General features: G+C 44.1%; 1 protein-coding gene across 13 annotated transcripts in view; it reads left to right on the top strand.

Moving 5' to 3' along the window:
- The first annotated feature begins 1,368 nt into the window (after positions 1 to 1,368).
- The window catches only part of MYCBP2 (MYC binding protein 2), a 439,899-nt gene continuing 416,452 nt past the window's right edge, over positions 1,369 to 24,815 (top strand). For all 13 annotated transcript variants that reach the window (XM_073580415.1, XM_073580420.1, XM_073580409.1 and 10 more), the window contains exon 1: positions 1,369 to 2,065. In XM_073580415.1, the coding sequence (XP_073436516.1) occupies positions 1,800 to 2,065 (266 nt within the window). In that variant the 5' untranslated portion in view covers positions 1,369 to 1,799. The remainder of the gene's footprint in view (positions 2,066 to 24,815) is intronic.

The raw sequence follows: 24,815 nt of genomic DNA, 5'->3' as shown, positions 1-24,815 counted from the left end.
TTACCTCCTCAACCATTTCCTCCCTGTTTATAAGGATTAGATCCAAGGTAGCAGTTCCCCTTGTTTTCTCCCCTACCTTTTGGAAGATAAAGTTGTCAGCAAGAGAGGATAAGAATTTCCTTGACCTGTTAGTTTTGCCTGAGAGAGATTCCCAACAAATGTCTGGATAGTTGAAATCTCCCATGACAACTATGTCATATTTTTTGGAGAACTTGGCCATCTGATGCATAAAGAGTTCATCTATATCTTCGGCTTGCACAGGCGGCCTGTAGTAAATGCCTACAATGGTGTCCTTTCCATTGTTCTGTCCTTGTATTCTTACCCAAACAGTTTCCACAGAACTCCCAGTCTCTGAAGCTTCAATCTCTGTGCAGATATACGCGTTTCGAACATACAATGCGACACCCCCTCCTCGTTTATCAAGTCTATTTCTTGCAAATAAGTTGTATCCTTCTAGTCTTGTATTCCAATCATGTGTATTGTCCCACCAAGTTTCAGTGATTCCAATTACATCATATTTCTTTTCCTGTGTTAGTAGTTCCAATTCTCCTTGTTTGTTGCCCATGCTTTGTGCATTAGTATAGAAACATTTTAGTTTGTGATTGGTTTCTCTTTCTCCAATATTTTTATTAATTAGATTCTTTCGTCTTTGTTCTTCCTTTCCACTTCTAATAGCAGAGTTCTCAATAGCATTTGTCAGGTGTATGGCTTTTTCTGGTCTTTTGCTTCCCTTCCCATGTTGTTCTAGTTTAAAGCTCTCCTTACAAGTGTAGCAAGGCGACTTCCAAATACATGCTTTCCAGTCTTCATCAGTGCCCTCAGTGCTGTGTACAGTATATAACATGTACACACAGATTCTATTCTCGCCCATTAGTGCCCTCAGTTCTGTGTACAGTATATAACATGTACACACAGTCTCTATTCCCTCCCATTAGTGCCCTCAGTGCTGTGTACAGTATATAACATGTACACACAGTCTCTATTCCCGCCCATTAGTGCCCTCAGTGCTGTGTACAGTATATAACATGTACACACAGATTCTATTCCCGCCCATTAGTGCCCTCAGTTCTGTGTACAGTATATAACATGTACACACAGATCCTATTCCCGCCCATTAGTGCCCTCAGTTCTGTGTACAGTATATAACATGTACACACAGTCTCTATGCTCGCCCATTAGTGCCCTGTGCTGTGTATAGTATATAACGTGTACACACAGATTCTATTCCCGCCCATTAGTGCCCTCAGTTCTGTGTACAGTATATAACATGTACACACAGTCTCTATTCTCGCCCATTAGTGCCCTGTGCTGTGTACAGTATATAACGTGTACACACAGATTCTATTCCCGCCCATTAGTGCCCTCAGTGCTGCCAGGCGCTGCGCACAGCTGAGGCCGGCAGGGGGCGGTATGACCCGGCAGGCGAGCCCGCAGCTCCCGGCATGCTCTGTGTGTGATGAGACGAAATAGCAGCCGCAGATAATGAAGCTAAGATGGCAGCACTGAGTGTGCAGCTTTCACTTGTGCGGGGCTGAGGTGGAGCTGACTGGTAGAACCCGGAGCTTGTGGGCACTGGAGCCGTGTGACGGAGCACAGGACGCCGGAGAGAGGCGCTCAGACACGCTCGCTGTGCTGGGAGGATGGTGAAGGGTCGGGGCGTGGGTTGACTCTGGGATTGCGGTGATTGTCGGTGAGCAGGAGTCTGCAAGTCCCGGTAGCGGGAGGACACGGTGAGGCCGGACGTGCCCCAGATGCTGCAGTGACACGCACGCACCGTCTCCATACAGCGCCCGAGGAAGATGATGTGCGCAGCAACCGCACCCCCTCCTCCCGCCGCCGCCTCCTCATCCGGCCCGGGGGAGCACGGCTTCTTCCCTGCGCCCGCACCTTCCGCGTCCTGCACGGCACGGATCACTATGGCCGGTAGTCAAGAGCTGAGCGCTGGGCCAGACTGCAGGAGCCGCTACCAGCTGCTGCTATCCGGGAAGGCCCTGGCTGACCGCTACCGGCAGATCTACACCGCGGCGGTGACTGACCGAGAGCAGCAGAGCGGACAGGCGGCCAGGTACTGCCCTCCTCCCCCACTGCCGGACCTTGTCCCCGGGCGGCTGTGTACATAGTGACGGGGCACCGGGGCTGACAGGAGGGTCTGTGTGCTGCTGACAGGGTGTATTGGGTCCCCCAGGTGCTGGTGACACCAGCTGCTGACAGGGTGTATGGGGTCCCCCAGGTGCTGGTGACACCAGCTGCTGACAGGGTGTATGGGGTCCCCCAGGTGCTGGTGACATCAGCTGCTGACAGGGTGTATGGGGTCCCCCAGGTGCTGGTGACATCAGCTGCTGACAGGGTGTATGGGGTCCCCCAGGTACTGGTGACAGCAGCTGCTGACAGGGTGTATGGGGTCCCCCAGGTACTGGTGACAGCAGCTGCTGACAGGGTGTATGGGGTCGCCCAGGTACTGGCGACATCAGCTGGGGGCTGACAGGGTGTATGGGGTCGCCCAGGTACTGGCGACATCAGCTGGGGGCTGACAGGGTGTATGGGGTCCCCCAGGTGCTGGTGACATCAGCTGCTGACAGGGTGTATGGGGTCCCCCAGGTGCTGGTGACACCAGCTGCTGACAGGGTGTATGGGGTCGCCCAGGTGCTGGTGACATCAGCTGCTGACAGGGTGTATGGGGTCGCCCAGGTACTGGTGACATCAGCTGCTGACAGGGTGTATGGGGTCCCCCAGGTACTGGCGACATCAGCTGGGGGCTGACAGGGTGTATGGGGTCCCCCAAGTACTGGCGACATCAGCTGGGGGCTGACAGGGTGTATGGGGTCCCCCAGGTACTGGTGACGTCGGCTGGGGAGTGAGGGGTCCCCCAGGTACTGGTGACATCGGCTGGGGACTGACGGGGTGTGTGGGGTCCCCCAGGTACTGGGGACTGACGGGGTGTGTGGGGTCCCCCAGGTACTGGGGACTGACGGGGTGTGTGGGGTCCCCCAGGTACTGGGGACTGACGGGGTGTATGGTTCCAGGATACCCCAATACTGGTAGCATTACCTGCAGGTGGGTATATATTGTGCCAGGCTACTCCATAACTGGTGACATCATCTGCTACTATCAGGGAACCCCAATACTGGTGGCATTAGCTGCTGACAGATGGGGGGTATATGTGGTGCCAGGGTGTTCTAATACTGATATAAGCTGTTGATGGGGTATATGTGCTATCAGGGTACCCCAGCACTGGTGACATTAGCTGCTGACAGAAATGTACGGTATGTGTGTTAGGATGATGTTAGCTGCATACAGTCGGGGTATATTTAGCGCTATGGTACACCCAGTACTGATGACATCAGCTGCTGACAGGCAGGGTATGGTGGTGTTTTGGGTGCCAGTGTACCACAGTACAAGCTGTATTAGTTGCTGACAGAGTGGTATATTTACCAATGTTAATGCTGCTGGGCAGGGTGGTGTATGTGACGCTGCTGGGCAGGGTGGTATGTGGGACGCTGCTGGGCAGGGTGGTATGTGGGACGCCAGTGCTCCCCTATACAGGCGACACGGCTCTACCTGCCAGAAAGTGAGCTGTTTGTATGTATAGAGCAGGTTATTTCAGGTGAGGTGGCAGGACTTTCTGCTGACAGGTTGCCATGTGTGGGTAGGGGGCATAGTTCTGGTCTGTTTGGGGAGCGGGCAGGTTGATCTCTCACTGCAGGACTTTTGTTTAGGCGAGTGACCAGCTTATTCTAATAGAGCATGGTCTGGTGCTCCGTGTGACATGAATATATTGTACCTCCCGCAGTTTTTGTGTCGGTCTTTTGAGCCATACACGAGTATCCGGCTTTCCTTTATACTTCCTCCTTTGTTATTGTCTCCTGTGTTTGGCTGCATGGGCAACAGCTGATATTTGTGTGCACTGAATGTGGCACTAGGTGACCACATGCCAATATGGCAGGTCAGTGCATGGCACCAGGTGCAAGTATTGAATAGTAGTATTAGAAAGGGGACTAGGCGGCAGTGGCTGTCACTTTGTGTTGTGGCATTGCTGGGTTCTCACATTCAGTATGGGTTTTTTTTTTTTTTTTTTTTATTTGTTTCTGTCCTGGACTATTTTTTTTTTTTTTTTAACCCCTAAATGGAGTGACCATTAAGGGTGATGGCATACATCTGACAGCATGTGGCGGGTCAGGCAGAACGTGGTGGCCTGTGTTATGAACACAGATGTGAACCAAGCCTTGGCCCTGATTCAGACATTCTTTTGTGAAGAGTAGACTTATTCTCCTCTGGTCAGTGTCCGTTTTGTCATCCCTTCCTCTCATGCAAAAAAAAACTGATGGAGGTTTCCCCAGCTCCTTCCAGCAAACAGTGAGACACAGACAATGTAACTAACAAGTCATCGGAGTCTGAGGGTTTCATGGACCATAGTCCACGCTGGCGAGTTTGATCCCTGACTCAGATCTAAAAAGAACATGGATAAAATAACACGGCCTGGACATATGAACAGCTCCATGTAACCATGACATGTTTTGTCAGTAAAATCTGACATATGAGACCTAACAAATCAGTATGGATGATTGCAATTTCCTATAAATCATAGTGGCTGTGAGAGACCCTGGTAAAGTCCACGGCACGGCTGTTAGTACTGGTGTGCAGGGGCTATCACCCCAAAGACGCTGCCATGTTGTGTACCATTGTGCTTGGCGTGGATGCTCACATGTTTGGGGTACTAGGAGATGGTGAGTGCAGGCACTGAGGACGCACCAGGTGCTAAACTTCCAGTGTTTGAACACCTAGTAGGAGGTTTGCTCCTGTCTGACGCCGACTTCCCACAGGTTTCATTCTAGTGATTTTATTAATGAGCTGATAATGTAATCAATACAAGGGCACTTAAAGGTAAGGTTTAACTGTGAGCAGTGCACTTTATTGCAGAGCAGGACACTAGGAGCGGTAAATGATTCATGAACGTATAGATTATTTTGTGGTGTGTAGGGGCTGTAATCTGCCTTATTCTGCATTGTTATCATCCCTGGGAGCTTTGTTGTCCTGACAGCTCTCGTGTCCCATGTTACAACTCGCTGCCCTGCAGATCTGTGCACACATCCATGGCTGCAGAGGAATCCCCCTAGTAATGGGTGGCTGTCATACTCTTTTAACTCTGATGAAAGCTGTAGAGCGGAGTATACAGTATATGGGGTTGCATGAAGTAGTGACATTTCGTGTCATCACGTCCAGAAATGCAGATTATGTAAGAACTGAGCACAGTGTAGTCGTACCATGCACAGGGCCTGAATTTGGAGGGTTGGCTGCTTATTTTTACCCCATACTAATGTCGCTTGATGCACTGTAGGACTAAGCGGGGTTCTCACAAGCAGCAGTCCACCACGACATGAAAACAAGCATGACAGGTTCTCCGTACTGGGCTTGACAAGTGTTTGGCTTTGTTACAGGCAGGCTCTACTATCATGGGTGTGGCTGGATGACTTGTACAGCACTGTGTCTAGTCATGTTGGCAGCTTTCTGCTGTCACTAATTTACGGTAGATAATTGTATGGAATGGATATGATGGACTTCTTGAGTTCTTAAAATGAACGGTAATATGTCAATTTATGATTAATAGGCACATGTGAAAATAAGAGAAAACTGCACTGTTATAAGGGCTTGTCAAGGCACTATAAAACCTAACACCTATGACAGCTAGGTGAAACAGAATCTTCACTGTACCGAACACTGCGGCTCCTGATTCCTGGGGTTCACCATGGTCTCTGTAATTGGTGCATGGTCCAGATGGACTTGGCACCAATACGCTGCAGCCAGTGACTGACTAGATGGTCCCCAACCTTTTTTGCACCAGGGACCGGTTTCAAGCAAGACCATTCTTCCATGGCCCGGCAGGGCGGGGATGGAGGTGTGGCAGGGGCGGGGCTTTGGTCATAAGGGGGCGGGGCTATGGACACGGTTGTAGTGTAGCAGTGCATACTTATAATTAAATAACATTTATAATGTGACTCAACTCACCATAGGTTTTGAATGAGTGCTCCATCACTCCCCTTCTGCCCATCACTCCCCTTCTGCCCATCACTCCCCTTCTGCCCATCACTCCCCTTCTGCCCATCACTCCCCTTCTGCCCATCACTCCCCTTCTGCCCATCACTCCCCTTCTGCCCATCACTCCCCGTCTCCCCATCACTCCCCGTCTCCCCATCACTCCCCGTCTCCCCATCACTCCCCGTCTCCCCATCACTCCCCGTCTCCCCATCACTCCCCGTCTCCCCATCACTCCCCGTCTCCCCATCACTCCCCGTCTCCCCATCACTCCCCTCATGGCCTTCTCCTTATGTCCCCATCTCCTCCAGGGCCAGGCTACACAAACACAGACCAACACACACATACATACACACACACACAGACACCACCTCTCTCCTCTCACCTGCCCGCCGCCCGCGCTTCCTCGCTCTGACAGCAGCGGCCGCGCTCCTCTCTGTGTCAGAGACAGGAAGCGCGGGCGGCGGGCAGGAAGCTGGACGGGTCCTTGCAGCTCCACTCCTGCTATTTTCCCTCTTGCAGGCAGCGGAGCTGCTTGGATCGCTCCCTGCCGCCGCTACACACGCCGCCCCAGCCCCCGCTACGCCACTGACCGCCCCTGGCTCCCCTTGTGTCCGCGGACCGGCAAGGGCACTGCAGCGGCCCGGTGCTGGGCCGCGGACCGGCGGTTGGGGACCCCTGGACTAGAAGACCAGATTTGGTGAAATCACATTTACTTAGATGGTATGGTGTTACAAGGCTTTATTTTTGCTTTCTAATTTGTGAAAAATTCTCAAATATGCAATGTGTGAACATGCTGTAGAAGTGAAGGTTGCATACTTCAAGAAATGCGGTTAATTTTTTAATTTTTCCAAATATGTATGTATCTGGTTCAAGAAAGTCATCGGCAGTCATCACAACTTGGGCTAATACGACATGGCAGGAGGTAGACTACTTAAAAAACCAAGGACGTGAGCGTTCACTCCCAAAGTGTTTGGATTCTGTTTTATTGTTGACAGTTGTTACTGACATTTTCTTTGCCATGGACTGTCGGATCTTGCAGATCAATGAAAATCAGAGATGCTGGGCATTTAGTACAGTTGTCATGTTTTCCTCCGATATACATCAGAATTGTCTATTGTGGCAAGTTGCCACTAGACCAGAAGAGATTCCAACAAAATGTAACATTAAAAGCATGAATTTGATTAATAACAAGTTTAAAATAATAACACGCCCCTGGAAGAAGCGAGCAGCGAAACGGCACCCGTCGGGCGGGAGGAAGAGCACAGCGCTGCTACACTATCCCGGCCATCTGCGTGATATACCCACTCCCTTCACCCAGGTAATAAATGCATTTTAAGGGAGCATATTTTTAGCCCCATTCATTTTGACATTATGGCATAAGGCGCTTAGAATTATCAGACACTGCTGTTAATCAATTCTGGATAGCCACTGCTTTGGGAACAGTATATTGCCAACAATTCTGGCATTGTTTACATCTTTATCCTTGAATATTTTTCCTGTCTCTGTACTTACTATGACTTATCGAATGTTACCTATGGAGTTTCTTATGCGTATATATAAACATTGTGCCTTATTCATACCATCGTGCTGTGCCTCCATTCTGTGTCTCCCCTTCCTTTTTTGGAGGTCTTAGGCCTGTCTATTTTTAGTATCTACTTATTATTTTAAGCTTGTTATTAATAAAATTTATGCTTTCAATGTTACATTTTGTTGGAATCTCTTATGGTCTAGTGGCAACTTGCCACAAGAGACAATTTTGCTGTATATTTTTTTAAGTGTCTGACAGCCTCTCTTCTTTTGGGAGATGTAGGTATTATCATGTTTTCCACTGATGAAGGTTATTGGTATCAGGCCGGGTTTTCCTTGGGCTGTGAAACTTGGTTTGGAGTGTGAGGCGGAGGAGCCAGTGTTCTTACCCCTGTCTGCATGAATCGCTCCCCATTGTACTATAGCTAACAAGGGCTTCTGATTTATGTTACTCTTCTACCTACGGGCTACAGGGATCATGCACTGATGGGCCCCAGGTGCAGATTCCTTCCATTGTGTTGATCTGTTCATTTTACCTCAGTATGTGATGTAAAGTTTGTCTTTTTCCCTTAGTGTCGCATTGCAACATCACATTTTTATTTTGTGTTGCAACCTGTGACTTACTGGAACAGGGTTGCAAATATTTTTAATTCAGCTGGGCTTTCTCACTTGTCATGGAGTTCAGTGCAGGTTGCGTGTCGCCTGCAACTTGGCTGTTATATTCAACAGCAAAATCTAAGCTCTAAGGGTAGGTGCACATGGGTCAGTAAACGCTGCAAGTATGCAGCGTCCAACCCGCAGCGTCCAGATGTTACAGCATAGTGGATGGGATTGCAAAAAATCCCATGTCCACTATGCGTCCTGAGACGCCTGCTGCTCACTCGCGGAGACAGACATGCGGTGTGTCTTTCTAGACCTCAGCATGTCTATCTTGCGGAGACTCAAGCCTCTACAAGATAAATTTCACCTGTACAATGTATTGTACTCGGTGAATCCGCATGGTTCAGTGATCACATGCGTATTCACCTGCGTTCAATAGCCGGCAGCGCTTTCGACTCAGCGGACAAGTTTCCCTAATGGGGAAACTTGTGTGTTGAATAGAAAAATTAAATTATGATTTTGGAAACCTGTACAGAACCCTGTTTCCATTTAAAAAAAAACAAAAAAAAAAAAACACGCTTACCTGCAGATATAGTGACAGTCTGCAGGTAAATAACATTAAAATCCTGTTAGGCTGTTTTACTGGAAGTGCAACTGTTCTTGCAGCCTCTTCCAGCCATCGGAGCAGTACTGGCAGGGGACTAAGATTAAGCTCCGACAATGAGTTTATGAATCTGGACAGAAAAATGCATTTTTTTTTATTTCTAAAAGGATGAAATTTCTAGAAAATTGTGTTGATTATGCTTTTATTTTTTCCTGCTATGTAAACCTGCATGCAGAGCAGTTTTGTAATTTGCAGTGTGAATTTTTCTTGCAGGGACGTTGAGTCTTCTGTGCAGATTTTCCCCGTAGAATTGCAGTAAATGTTAAAAACGTATATGCGTTTTTACTGTTACCGCTGCTGAAAAGCACTAAAAACTAAAGTAACCACATATGACTTTATCAATCAAGTTTTGTCGTGGCAAAATACCACTAATAAAAATAGAAAAAAGTGGCTTAATTCAAAATGACATACCAGAAATAGACAAAAACTCTGTCAAAACGATAAAATTGTAATGAAAAGATACATAAGTAATTAAATGTAGTTAATAGGTGCAGAAGTGTTAAAGACAATCTGCAACATTATCTGTATCATAATAATTGTATATTTATATTATATTCTATGTACGTGATTTTTATTATTACAAAAAGTGCTGTGTAAATAATTGGATTTCGGTATGAATTTATATATTGTATTAATTTATTTCTTCTTAATTTTACACTTATTATTCTAAGTGCATCTTAATTAATTATTTCTTGCTTATTATATTATTATTTTTTTATTTTTCACACTTGTGAATATGGTGATTGTTAATATTTATCACATTGCACTTTATTTATTTTTTTATTTCTTCATTACATTAATATGAATCTTTTTTACAATAGTGTGTTTCATTGTTTTTTTTCTATTAATTTATAATATAGGTGGCTTTTTCTTCTATCACCAGCGGTGATTTTTTGTAATTATTTTTCCCTGTAGTTCTTTCTGCTATATGCTTATATTTAGTCTGATCTATTGCGGTTTTTATTTTGGGTTTAATACAAACAGCCCCCTTTTTGTACCGCAAATATACTGTGGCTTTGTTAAAACCTTTACTAGCCCTATATATTGAATGGCTACAATTTTCCTTACTCTTTTGGGCTATATTTTTGATCTAGCCGCACTTACTGATGTCTTTTCTAGTATGCCTACATTGAATTGGAACTTACTATAAATTGCCCGTACTGCCCGCATACAATCCTGTTTTTTTTTGCAACTTATATATATCGAACGGCAGTATGTGTGCGCTAATTATGTAGATTAAGGCCGATTGAATGAGGCTGTGGACTCTCCTTTAACTTTAAAATGTTGAATGACAGCACGCATGCGCTGGTTACCCGGACCCAGACCGATTCACTAAGGCGCTCACTATGTGACCACATTTATTTTATAGCTGTGGTTCACTGAGCGGTCTCTGGGGAATCGATGGTTACTATGGGGCGCGGCATTAGCGTTCATGCGTCATTATGTCGTCAGCATATGTTGACTAAACCGACATTTCTATTGGATACCGGTATATTTAAATACCTTCCCTTTCCTCACAAAACCACGCCCTCGGAAGAAGCAGACCGCGAAACGCGCGTCGGGGTACTGAGACGCCACCATTATACACTATCAGGTATAAATTTAATTCCTTTATTAGGTGCCTAATATACATTTTGTATTTTATATCTAGAATCTCCTTGCTGGGAATAATTATGTGATCATGGAGCTGGTCTTTGCTGATACGTATAAACTATTTTTTGGTAATAATATATGACTATGAAGTTGATAGCTAGACTTTGTCTCTATATGGTTTGATTTTTTGATATACATACCAATCTAAAGTGTATTAGTCTCTTTTTATTATTTGGCATATATCAAAAATATAAAAAACATACTATGTATTCTGTATTGAATGGTTATAATTATTAGCCTTGATAGTAGTTTAAATAATTTTTGGTGACGTCTCATTTTGGAGACATTTTGTTTTATTTTATTCTGTATGTCTTTTTTAAAAATATATTGAAATAAATTGTATTTTAATGGAACGCTTCGTATTTGGAGTTTATTTTTCCAAATTTGTGATATATTAATGGTTGGAAGTGCCATTTATAATTTCTTTGTGGACAAGTTGGATTAATCTATAACATTTAAAAACTTGCCAAATGCTCATCATGGTGGTAACATGGCCTAATGGTCACACAGTGAGGCTGCTGTAATGACTGCCCCTTGCAGCTTGACTGATGACCAGTTTAGCGGGCAAAGAAGCAGTGTGTGACACCAGCGCCATCCCACGATTTCTAGCACCATCCTTAAGGCCGAGTGCAGACGTACTTTTTAGCCCTGCGGATTTTTCCTCGCAGAATGGAAGAAATCCGCAGGTTGAATGACCTGCATTTTTCCTGCGGATTTCTTCCATTTTTCATGCGGTTTTCTTGCGGCTTTTCACTGCGATTTTCCCCCTGCGGCTTTGGTGACAGGGGAGATGGAAAACCGCACAAAAGAAGTAACATGCTGCGGATTTTGCGCAGGAAAACCGCGCTGAAAAATCCGCAGCGTCTGCACAGCGTGTTTTTTTTTTTTTTTTTTTTCATTGATTTTAAAGCTACTGTACATCACAATGCGGATATGCAACGTTTCTGCGCGGTAAAATCCGCTGCAAATCTGCATCGTGTGCACACAGCCTAAATGGGTTGTCAGCAGGAGGCAGTGATAGAAACAGGTAGGGACACCAGTGCTGCCTCTTTTGGGGGCGGTGCTATGAGCTGTGGGGCGCCGCTGGTATCGCTCACTGCTTCTACCCCCCCCCGATGACGCCTTCTTTGAGTTAGTGGCAGGGACAGTGTTGGTGCTGCACTCACATCTTCCACGGTGTCTATCTCTTAAGATCCAGGAGATCTTCAGTGGGGGCGGAGATGCAACAACTAGTAACTGCAGGATGAAGGGGATGGATGTTGCGAGGAGTGAGTGCAGCTCCAGCCTTCTATGATGTCCTATTTGACCCTACTCTTAAATGAAATATCACAAATTACAGTGTAAAATAAGTAGAAAAATAAATAAAAATTGTAGGGTTTAGCTAGATGGGAAGAAAGAGTATTGTGTAATAAAGAAATACAAAAGTGGTTTGGATGTAAGGATAGATATTCGGAAAATACATTTTAGGTGCCGGACCACCCTTTTAAGCTCTCTTATACTGCAGTATTATATTCAGCATCTCTTTACAGACACTATCATCAGTGACCCTATTTGGGTCTCACAATCTAAATTCCCAATGTTTGGAGTATGGGAGGAAAGATGCAAACATAGGGAGAACATACCAACTTCTTGCAGATATTGTCCATAACCCCTTAATTCCCGGGCCATTTTGCGTGTTCGTTTTTTTGCTCCCCTTCTTCCCAGAGCCATATCTTTTGGCCATGTGAGGGCTTGTTTTTTTGCGGGAGAAGTTGTACTTTGAACAACACCATTGGTTTAACATATCGTGTACTGGAAAAACGGGGTAAAAAAAACTCCAAATGCTGTGAAATTTATTTATTTAGCAGGTTCACTAAATGCTAAAATTGACCTGCCATTATGATTCTCCAGGTCATTACAAATTCAGACACCAAACATGTCTAGGTTCTTTTTTCTTTAACCGGTGAAAAAAATCCAGCATTTGTTTAAAAAAAACAAACAAAAAAAAAAACACTTTCCGAGACCCGCAGTGTCTCCAATTTTTGTGATCTGGGGTTGGGTCAGGGCTTATTTTTTGCTCGCTGAGCTGACATTTTTATTGATACAATTTTGTTGTAGATACGATCTTTTGATCTCCCGGTATTGTATTCTATTCTATTGCACTGTAGCAGCGACCAAAAAAGTAATTCTGACGTTTTAAAAAAATTTTTTTCCTCATTATGTTGTATAGCGATCGGGTTAGTTCTTGTTGTTTGTTTGTTTGTTTGTTTTTTTTTTTTTTTTTTATATATTTATTGGTCAATTTGGTATGCGGCGGTGTGTGATTTTTTTTTTTTTTTTTTTTTTTTTTTTTTGGGGGGGGGGGGGGGGTTGAGAAGGGGGTGAATTTGAACTTTTTTTTATAAATTTTTTTTTTTTTTTTTTTTTGTGGGGGACAGTATTAAGTAACACATTCCAGGAATCGGGCTGACTGCCTTTAAGTCTTGAGAAGAGACATGATGAACTTGTACAAGTATGTAAATAGCCTATAAAAATATATTCAAAAGTTCTCGAATTTAAAACTCTTAAGACAAGGGGCCCAAAATGTATGTCACTGCATTAGGAAGAGGTATAATGGGTACCATTATAGCCTATGGGTGATGAATGTTACTGACCCCATCATAGGTAATTAGTGATGAGTGCAGGTGAGTTTGCCTAGGGTTCTCTGTTATGCACAGAGTATCGCAGGTGCTCGAGTGACATGTTTGAGTCCTCGCGGCTGTTAGGGTATGTGCACACGTTGCGGATTGACCTGTGGAATTTTCCGCCCAGAATCTGCATCTCTTGGCAGAGAACGCAGGCCAAAATGCTTGCGGATTTCATGTGGAATTGATGCGGATTGCTTGCGGATTGTCATGCGTTTTTTGATGTGTGGATTTGCCTTACTCAATGTATAGTTAATGGGTGCAGAAACGCTGCATTTCCGCACAAAGGATTGACATGCTGCGGAAAATAAAGCGCTGCAAATGCGCGCGGATTTTTCCTCATCATGTGCATAGCAATTCTCAAATTCCCATTGACTATCATTGGTACTGTACTACACTGCGGATTTGATGCAATTCAGCGCGTCCAAACACGCTGCGGAAACGCATCAAAATCCTCAACGTATGCACACAGCCTAATCCTGATATGAAGTGTTTTTTTTCATTCATATTTGATAGATGGAGCCTGACTTGCAGAGAGACAGGGCTTGTGGAGCAAGTAAGCCAAACCACTGACCCAGGCTCCTCAGTTTCCCTGACCCCCAATTCTGATGACCCACAGCCCTGCCTCACTACTGAGCATGTACATAAAGAGCAGCACAGATTCATCTCGACTAAAAGCCGAGATCATTAGATCAGGAACAGACGTTTATAGGACATTTCATAACTTTCCCAAATTCTTATGAAAACATTTACAGCACTGCATTGAAATACTGTACGCAATTTATTATATATTTTGGAATCTTTCCTTTTTATACCGACTCCACCAAAATGAACTCCGACTTCACAGCCCTGACTTTTAAGACATACAGTGGAGAAAATAAGTATTTGATACACTGCACTGCTGATTTTGCAAGTGATTCCACCCACAAAGAATGGAGGAGTCTATAATTTTTATCGTAGGTACACTTCAACTGTGAGAAACAGAATCTTAGAAAAAAAAATCAGAATCACATTTGATTTTTCCATATTTCATGCAATACAACGCAAATTATTTGATACAATAGAAAAACATAACTTAATATTTGGTACAGAAACCTTTGTTTGCAATTAGAGGTCAGATGTTTCCTGTAGTTCTTGACCAATTTTACACACACTGCAGCAGGGATTCTGGCCCACTCCTCCATACAGATCTTCTCCAGATCTTTCAGGTTTCAGAGCTGTCACCTGGCAACATTAAAGGCCCTTTTACATTTAGCGATGCACCAGCGATCCAACCAGCGATCCGACCCGGTCAGGATTGCTGGTGCATCGCTAAATGATCGCTAGTGAGCTTTCATACAGAAAGATCTCACAGCGATGCAGCAGCGACGCAGCGCACGATACTTACCATTCACACACCGATCCTGCGTCCTCCCGCCCGCCTCCACGCGTCGCTGGACGTCACAGCAGGAAGCCCAGCAGGAAGCGCCCGACGAGAAATGGAGCCGGACATTCTCGCGCGAGCAGCGATGAGCAGCGGGGGAGCCGGTCGTTGGTAAGTATCACACATAGCGATATCGCTAGCAATATCGCTATAACGTCACAAAACCAGTGACGTTTTAGCGATATTGCTAGCGATATTGCTTAGTGTAAAACCCCCTTAAGTTTCAACTCTCTCCAAAGATTTCCTATTGGCTTCAGGTCTGGAAACAGGCTAGGCCACTCCAGGACACTGACATGCTTGTTACGGAACTACTACTTAGTTGCCCTGGCTGTGTGTTTCATACATGATACATAACTCCATCCATCCTCCCATCAACATGGTGCAGTTGTCCTGTCCCCTTTGTAGAAAAGCACCCCCAAAATATGTTTCCCCACCACGCTTCAAGGTTGGGATGTGTTTTCTGGGGTTGTACTTGTGTTTGGAGAAAGAAGGAGGACAATTTGTGGAGTTGACACCAGTAAGTTTTGTTTTGGTCTCCTCTGACCACATGACCTTCTCCCTCTGGATCATCCAGATGGTCAATGGCAAAATTCAAACAGTCCTGGGCATGTATTGGTGTGAGCTGGAGGACCTTGCGTGCCCTGTAGGATTTTAGTCCATGATGGCATAGTATGTTACTAATGGTAATGTTTGAGGCTGTGGTCCCAGCTCCTGTGTAGTTCTGGGCTGATTCCTGACCTTTTTCAGAATCCTCTTTCCCACACGAGGTGGTAACTTCCATGGAGCCTCAGACTGAGGAAAATTGAGTCAACTTTTCTATTTTCTAATAATTGTACCAACAGTTGTTGCCTTCTCACCAAACTGCTTTCCTATTTACCTGTAGCCCATCCCAGCCTTGTGCAGTTCTACAGTTTTGTCCCTAGTGTCCTTCATACAGGTGCAATGATCACTGGTAATGAGTGCAGAGTAGGAGGGCTTCTAAAAGAAAAACTAACAGGTCTGTTAGAGCCAGAATTCCTGCTGGTTGGAATGTGATCAAATACTTATTTAATGCAATAAAATGCAAATTATGTAAAAATCATACAACGTGATTTTTCTGGATTTTATTTTTAAGTTCTGTCTCTCACAGTTGGTGTACCTAGGTGTGAACACTTGCAGAATAAACAGTGAATCTAATTCTTATTTTCCCCACTGTAGGGTCTTGTTCTGTTTCTAGACATTAGTAACCTTTTGTCTTTGGCTTTTTGTTGGTGTCCGATTCGCAGGTAAAGCTAATCTATTGTCTAGGTACAAATATCTACAGTAAGGCTAGGGTCCTACACACACAGTGCTCATCACTCCACAATTATGACGCAGTCACTTTGGTCAGTGTCTCTGTTGTGGTAGTGTTTGTCTTTCTCAGATGTACACAAGGACTATGCAGAATAGCGCTGTCAGGTTTCTGTCAAAATTTTTTTTTTTTTTTTTGGATAACTATGGAAGCTCCTATACCGTGCTGAGCGTCAAGCACTGTGTGTGAGCCTAGCCTAAATAGACAGGGCATGGACTGCTACATGGTGGAGCACCTTGTCCACGTCTATACTGACTTGGTATCGCTCACAGGCCGTGTAAATGTTTGGCAGACTGTTCTCCGCGCAGGTCAGGTGGGATCCGGTATCATGCTGTATATAGGCAGAGCAGAGATGGATAATTGAGTTCTCTTTATTCCAGCCATCAATAATGTTAATGGTGTCTCAGAGCATTACACATGCTGCACAATTACATCATAGGTCTATTTCAGGACGCTGACATCATTTTGTAAATGGAACTCCTTAATACGGTTGCATTTTTTAGTATGTTTTACTGGTTTAGGATAAAAATCTATTACTGCAAGTGAACTGTATTTAGTATAGCGGAACTTTCTTCCCTAATCCATTATTAGGTGGTATCTATGCTGTATATTACAGCACAGGGTCAGGTGGAACGGACTTCATATATTACACAGGGGTCATGGCATCTGCTCTTTGCATCCTCTCCGATTGCATCGCTGCACCATCCACAAGCCTCGTCTGTCTTTCTGCATAATAAAATGAAGTGGTTGCTTCCACGCCAACAATCTTTAGTCAGGGCAGAGTTCAGAGCTACTAAAAAACACTGACAGACTTTTAGTTTTTGGTGTGCACTTTGTTTAATTGATCTTGGTAGGATATACTAGCAGTGTGTCCGTATGGCGTTTGTCAGTGCGCTGGCGCTAGTCCTCTCAACCGTCTCTGCCCCTCTTCCCCCTGTACATTTGTAAGGACAGTGAGGAAACAAAGCTGTCCGCTATCTTTTTGAGTGCTTGTCATCAGGTCAAAAGTGGCCAGTTTTTGCATTTTTATTCTTCTTGCTCATCTGAGTAATCCATTTTTATTTTTATTTTTTGTTCTTTAAACACCAACAATTTTAAAAATAACATGCAGTTCTTTACTTGCCTTCCCCGGGTCCGTTGATGAGTCGCTGCTCCCTTTGTCTGTAGCACTGATGTCACATTTATAGAACTGCTTCAATAACTAATCTCAGCGGCTTTGGTCAAGTTGACAGCTCAGTCACTGGCTGTAGCTATTACGATGTGTTGTTGGCAAAGAAGACCATAAAAAATGGGAGCAGTGACGGAGACTCCGTGCTGGACCTGAGGAAAAGTTTTTTCTTTGTTTAAAAAAAGAAACTGCCGCCGAGGAAGAGGAGCTTTCTAAAACTGTGAGGCTATGTGCACACGTTGCAGATTTTTAGCGTTTTTGCCGCTTTTTTCCGCCGAAAACACTTGCACAACGCAACCCATTGTATTCAATGGATTTCTGCACATGCTGTGCTAATGCTGCGTATTTTTCCGCTACGGAATCGCATCGCGGGAAAATACACAGCATTCTCTTTCTTTGTGTGGAATCCCGGGAATTCTGCACAAATATGAATGCATTGTTCCCCTTACATTCTGCATGTGGCTGTGCCCTCCGTGCTCAAAGTAAGCGGAAAATGTGTGGATGGTACCCACGGTCTGGAGGAGAGGAGACTCTCCTCCAGGCCCTGGGTACCATATTCCTGTTAAAAAAAGAATTAAACAATCGTGATATTCTCACCTTCCAGCATCCCCCACAGTGTTCCAGATCCTTGCAATGTTCCCGGCAAGTCCCGTTCCCAGTGATGCCTTACGACAATGACCTGTGATGACATAGCGGTCTCCCGAAATGCTATGTCATCTGGGCTCATTGTAGCAAGGTATCACTGAGAACTGGACTTGCCGGGAGCATCGTGAGGATTGGGAACGCTGCGGGGACGGCGGAAAGTGAGAATATTGCGATTTAATTTATTTTTTTTCCCTGTGAATTTCCCCCAACTGGGAGTTGCGGAATTGCCGCTGCAATTCCGCACGTGTGCACATAGCCTAAAAACCCTTTAATAATTTTTATAGTCTTTACCAAGGGGGTGTTGCTCGTATGATAAATATGTAGAACAGCTTCCAAAATAACCTTAAGCACTGCCCACTTGATAAAGACATTAAAAATTACCAATAAAAATAAAAAGGCCCATTTCTCTGGAGCCATTTGGCAGACTTAAAAACAAAAAAAAAAAAACCACCGTGAGTACTTGGCGTTTATTGGGGCATTGAAAGAGTAAGAAAACACTTGGAGTGAATTCATGCATCAGGTGTCTAGGATTTAAAGCCATTGTATTCTCCAGCTCAATTCTTTGAAACCATTGGGTCTCAACTACTTTTGTGGATTAGCAAAATGGGTTAATTCAATGGGCGTACCATTAGTACGGGAATATCCACACATGCCTTTAAATCACTGTCATGCCGACCGAAGCTGTAACCCCTGAGGAAGGACGCTACCTCCGAAACGTGTAGGTTATTTTTTGGGGCTCACTGGAGTTCCCATAGCAGGTGATGTCACACTGCTCGCAGCACTATTTAATTGTAAGTCCAGGCAGCGCCACCGGCCTAGGCACCACAGATGTTGCGTCTTTTTGTGTGACCAGAGGATCTAGTTCGTGGGGAGATCACACTTCTACATTGGGATCATATATACATAAGACATTGCTCGTGTCTGCATATTACATATAGGATCAACTGCAACTATAGGTAGGCTCTTCACTTATGTGTACTTGCACACGGTTACTGTGAAGAAAGAATAATTAAATTTTCATCATACAGCTCCATTGGCAGAAAAATAAAAGCTATAGCTCAGAATAAAGAGATGCAAAAATAATTATTTTTCTATAAAATAGTTTTCGTGTAAAAGTGCTAAAACCTAAAAAAATATAAATGTGGTATCGCTTTAATCGTTATTCTGATCTGAAGAATAGTGTGTCTAATCAATTTTACCACATGCAGAAATACATAAAAAAAATTCCTGAATTGCTGGTTTTTGTTCATTCTGCCTCACAAAAATCGGTGTCACAAGGTTACTGCAATATTGTGGAGTCATTATATCGTAGCGTCTGATTGCTCCTATTCTGGCACTGAGATGAAGCACTTCATTTTAAATGTTTATTCTGGCATAACGGGTTAATTGGCCATGTTGGAAATCCCTGTGCTCACATCTGAGCTCAGTTAGCCGCTCCTTTCCCCTTTATAATCTAGGCTCTGTTACAAATCCTTGTCAGAGCAAGCATTTGCTGCATGGCTAATGGAGGGAGAGGAGTTGATATGAGAAGGAGAGTTGGAGGAATTATCTGTGGCTAGTTTGTATGTGTGGAAATTCCCTATCCTTCTCTATTTTGGTTTATTCCCCTATCTCATGCCCCGGTGCATTTCTCTGTTACATGTGAGTGAATATTTTGTATGCCTCGAGTTTTCTGTTGCCTTGTTTGTCCAGTTGGTGTACTACAGTGTACAGTAGCGCCCATTTTCACTGGGTGGGGGAAGAGTACTCAGGAGATAAGGCAAGGGTGGAGGCCCTGGCATTTTCAACTTCAGAAATATCCCGGGGAGTAGGGCGAACTAGGGTGCCCCCTAGTGTTAGAGACCGGGAAAGAGCCCCTGGTCCCGGGTCACCCAACAGCTGTGTCGTGGAAATCGGAATATAAAGCGACAAAATGTCGTGACCGAAAATGGTTCCAATAAAAACGCCATCTCGTCCCACAAAAAAAGAATCTCTCACATGACTGTTGGCTGAAATTAGGAAAAATTATAGCTCAGAAAATATAGCGATGCAAAACTAGTTTTTGCAAAAAACAAACATACATATTTTAGTGTGTGACAGCAGCCAAACATAAAAAACGATTATAAATCTGGTATCTCTGTAATCGCACCGACCCGAAAAATAGTCATCCAATCACTTATACTGCATGAGGAAATAAAAAAAAATAAATAAAACTAATTTTTCACCTGCTTTTAATTTGTTCATTCTGCCTCCCAGAGATCAAAGTAAGGCTTGGCTCACATTTATCCTGTGCTCCACGTTGAGTTCTTACATCAGGGATTCCTTGTAAATCTCTGAAGTACATAATTTAGGCGGAACATCGCCCTATAATTTGGTGGTGTCCGTCTTTTTGGGTGTGCATGAAAGCATGGTCCACCTCAGTTTTGTGTAATTGAACACCGCTGAACAGAGGCTAGACTGTGTGTGAGTAACTCTGCTGCCTCGTTCTAGTGAATGGATTCCTCCTGGGTTTCCCGTCATTTGGAGATTTGGACCAGGTTCACATAGCGTTATGGCAGTCTGTTTAACGCATGCGTTAAACGGACTGCGCTAACGCCACTTTTTTCTGATCGCGTTGTGCGATCACGTTGGCGCAGCTGCTCCATCTGCACTAGCTGTGATGGACCCTCGAACGCTGTAGACCGCGTCTGAGGGTCCGTCACAGCATGAAGACACATCGCTAACACATGCCGATTATGACATGCGCTACGTTATGGCAGTCTATGGGTGCATTAACGGATGTTACATCGCGTTAATGCCGCCTTGTAACGCAATCCGTTAAACAGACTGCCACAACGCTATGTGAACCTGGCCTTAGATGGAAACCCCGATGTAAGTGCTTAGCATAGAGCGCTGGATAAATGTGATCACAAATATTATGTCAATGTTCCCAATTAAATCTTCAACTCGGTTCACAAGAAAAAGCAATCTCCACTCCGGTCCTTCATCTGTTAGTGGAAATAAAGATGGCTTCCACGTCACTAGTAGTACAAAGGCTCTGGAAAAGGGCATTAAAAAATAAAAAAGCCAGCAAATTCTGCTCTCCCAAATCCAAATGCCCTCTCCCTTCTGAGCCCCAGGGTGCTTAAACCACATTTAGCTTCCACATGCTTGGCATTTATGTAGTGATGAGAGCCCGCCTAATATCCGGGTGCATGTCCCCAGAAGCACGAGCTAGGCATTACAACATACTGGGCACTACAATAGCAGATTTGCAATTTTCACTCAGCAACATCCACTGCTGCTTGTTTATGGAAAACACTCATGGATTAAAATCATCACTACATCTGTAGCGAAATTGCCAAGGGGTTTAATTTCCAAAATGGAGTCACCTGAGTGGGGATTTTTCCCTTCTAGCAATTTGGGCCTCAGTATATGGAGTCTGCAAACTGTTCTAGTAAAATCTGTGCTCCAGGAGGCAAATAGCGCTTCGTTCCTCCCGAGTCTCGCCATGTGTCTTAGTACTGTACATCCACATATGGGGTACTTCTACATTCACCAGAAATTGTGGGACAAATCTTGGTGCATTTTTTTTTTTTTTTTTTTTGTTACCCATTTCCAATTGTGAAAATGTAAAATCTGGGGCTAAAGCTAAATTTTTGCATTTAAAAATGTAATTATTTTTTTCACTGCCCAATGGTATATAATTCTGTGACACTTGTGGTGTCAATATGATCACTGCACCCCGAGATGAATTCAGTTAGAGGTGTAGTTTGTAAAATGGGGTCATTTATGGGGGGTTCTGCTGTTCCATCTCCTCAGGCGCTCTCTCAGTGGGTCATGGCACCCGCAAATTGTAACTATAAAATCTGCACTCCTTCCCTTCTGAACTGTGCACTTTGTCTGGACAGTATTTCCTGATTTACATGTAGGCGTACTAAATAGGAAAAAAATGGACCCCAGTTTGTACAATTTCTCCTATTAGTCTTTAAAAAAATTAAACGGGTTAAAACAACAGTTTAGCTATAAAATTTTAATTATTCATTCTTCACGACCCAATGATATAAAATTCTGTGACGCACACGTGATGTCAGCATGCTCACTGGACCCTTAGGGTATGTGCGCACGTTGCGGATTGCTGTGCGGAATTTTCCGCTAAGAATCTGCATCTTTTGGCAGAATCCGCAGGTCAAAATCCACGCTTTTTTATGCAGATTTCCTGCGGATTTCACCTGCGTTTTTACACCTGCGGATTTCTATAATGGAATGTGTGTAGAAACGCTGCGGAATCCGCACAAAGAATTGACATGCGGGAAAAAAAACGCGTTTCCGTGCGGATTTTTCCGCAGCATGTGCACAGCGTTCCCCTACCCCCCCATAGAATAGCATTGTACTCTCACTTGCGGATCCGCAGCAAATCCGTAACGTGTGCATATACCCTTAGGCTTTGTTCACCCGTTTCATTGTTTTCTGCAGGAAAACCTGCTTTCTTGTAAAGAGGCTGTTAACAAAAAGCTTTTTTTTTTTTTTTTTTTTCTTTTTTTCAGGTACATTTGTCTCTTGCATGCTGATAAGTTTAAAGTTTAGTGCCTCTCCAAAATTACCATGATGCAACTTCCTGAGTTTTCTACACCAAAAACGCAGCAAAACCTGATACCTGCGTTTTTTTTCCTTCTGTATTTTTGCACTTCTATGGGTGGAAAACATGCTGAAGCGAGTGACATGCTGCACTTTAAAAAAAAAAAAAAAAAAAAAAAAAAAAAAATCAGCAGTTTTACAGTTCAGTCAGGGAAAAAAAAACTGCATGATATTTCTGAAATCTCATAGGTTTTGTTGCTACTCAAAAACAGCTTAACATTTGCATTAAAAAAAAAACAAAAAAAAAACGCAACATGTGAACATACCCTCAGATAAATTCATTGAGAGGTGTAACTTGCAAAATGAGGTCACTTAAGGGGGATTTTGCTGTTCTGGCACTTCAGGGGCTCTGCCAACGTGTACTCAGGAGATATTGCACAACAAATTTTGAGGTCCTTTTTCTCTTGCTATCCTTGTGAAAATAAAATTTTGAGCCCAAATAACATTTTTGCGAACAAATGTTTTTTTTTTTGGTTTTTTTTTCAATTTACAAGGCTTTAACCCCTTCCTGACATGAGACGTACTATCCCGTCCACGGTACCCGGGCCCGTATGACCGGGGACGGGATAGTACGTCTACCGCGATCAGCGGCGCCCACGTGGTGAGCGCCGCTGATCGCGGCCGGGTGTCAGCTGATTATCACAGCTGACACCCGGCACAATGTGTCAGGGGCGGTCACGGACCGCCCCCGACACGTTAACCCCTTGCACACCGCGATCAAACATGATCGCGGTGTACTGGGGGTTAAAGGGAAGCATCGGCAGGGAGGGGGCTCCCTCCGTGCTTCCCTGAGCCCCCCACGGCAGCGCAATGTGCAGCGCTACTGCGGGGGGCTCCTTTCCTCCAGGCCCCCGAATCCAAGATGGCGACGGGGGCCTTCGGGGGCCTGGGGAAGCTGGCTTCCTCAGTGCCTGCAAAGCGCAGGCATGAGGAAGCCTTGTGCACTGCCTGTGACAGATTGCTGATCTGTCACAGTGATCTGTGATGTGACAGATCAGCGATCTGTCACAGGACAGTGATGTCCCACCTGGGACTATGTAATAAAGTAAAAAAAAAATAAAAAAAAAGTGTAAAAATAAATTAAAAAAAATCGCCAAATAAATTAGTAAAAAAAAAAAAAAAAAATATTCCCCAATAAATTAATTTTTTGAAAATAATAAAAAAAAAACAATAAAAGTACACATTAGGTATCGCCGCGTCCGTAACGACCTGCCCTATAAAACTGTCCCAATAGTTAACCCCTTTAGCGAACCCCTTAAAAAACAAATAAAAAACGAAGCAAAAAATAATGATTTATTATCATACCGCCAAACAAAAAGTGCAATAACGCGCGATCAAAAAGACGCATATAAATATCCATGGTACCGCTGAAAACGTCATCTTGTCCCGCAAAAAACAAGCCGCCACACAGCATCATCAGCGAAAAAATAAAAAAGTTATAACTCGCAGAATAAAGCGATGCAAAAATAATTATTTTTTATATAAAATAGTTTTCATTGCATAAAACCGACAAAAACATAAAAAAAGACCTAAATGAGGTATCGCTGTAACCGTACTGACCCGAAGAATAAAACCGCTTTATCAATTATACCGCACGCGGAACGGTGTAAACGCACCCCCCCCAAAAGAAATTCATGAAACGCTGGTTTTTGTTCATTCTGCGTCACAAAAATCGGAATAAAAAGCGATCAAAAAATTTCACGTGCCCGAAAATGGTACCAATAAAAACGTCAACTCGTCCCGCAAAAAATAAGACCTCACATGACTCGGTGGGTCAAAATACGGAAAAATTATAGCTCTCAATATGTGGTGATGCAAAAACTATTTTTACAATAAAAAGCGTCTTTTAGCGTGCGACAGCCGCCAAACATAAAAACCGCCATAAATAGTAAATCAAACCCCCCGTTATCACCCCCTTAGTTAGGGAAAAATAATAAAATAAAAAAAAGTATTTATTTCCATTTTTCGGTTAGGGTTAGGGCTAGGGTTAGGGCTAGGGTTAGGGGCGTGTTGGGGTTCGGGTTGGAGTTAGAATTGGGGGTTTCCACTGTTTGGGCACATCAGGGGCTCTCCAAATGCAACATGGCGTCTGATCTCAATTCCAGCCAATTCTGAGTTGAAAAAGTCAAATGGTGCTCCTTCCCTTCCAAGCTCTGCTATGCGCCCAAACAGTGTTTTACCCCCTCATGTAGGGTATCAGCCTACTCAGGACAAATTGCAAAACAATTTTTGGGGTCCAATTTCTCCTGTTACCCTTAGGAAAATAAAAAATTGGGGGCAAAAATATCATTTTTGTGGAAAAAAATGATTTTTTTATTTTCACGTCCGAGCGTTATAAACTTCTGTGAAGCACTTGGGGGTTCAAAGTGCTCACCACACATCTAGAAAAGTTCCGTGGGGGGTCTAGTGTCCAAAATGGGGTCACTTGTGGGGAGTTTCAATAGTTTAGGTACATCAGGGGCTCTCCAAACGCACATGACACCCGCAGACCATTCCATCAAAGTCTGCATTCC

The sequence above is a fragment of the Dendrobates tinctorius genome, unplaced genomic scaffold (assembly GCF_039654945.1).
Source record: "Dendrobates tinctorius isolate UK_male_01 unplaced genomic scaffold, ASM3965494v1 ptg000064l, whole genome shotgun sequence".
NCBI lineage: Eukaryota > Metazoa > Chordata > Amphibia > Anura > Dendrobatidae > Dendrobates > Dendrobates tinctorius.
The sequence above is the reverse complement of the archived record's forward strand: the minus strand, read 5'-3'. Positions and strand labels throughout refer to the sequence as shown.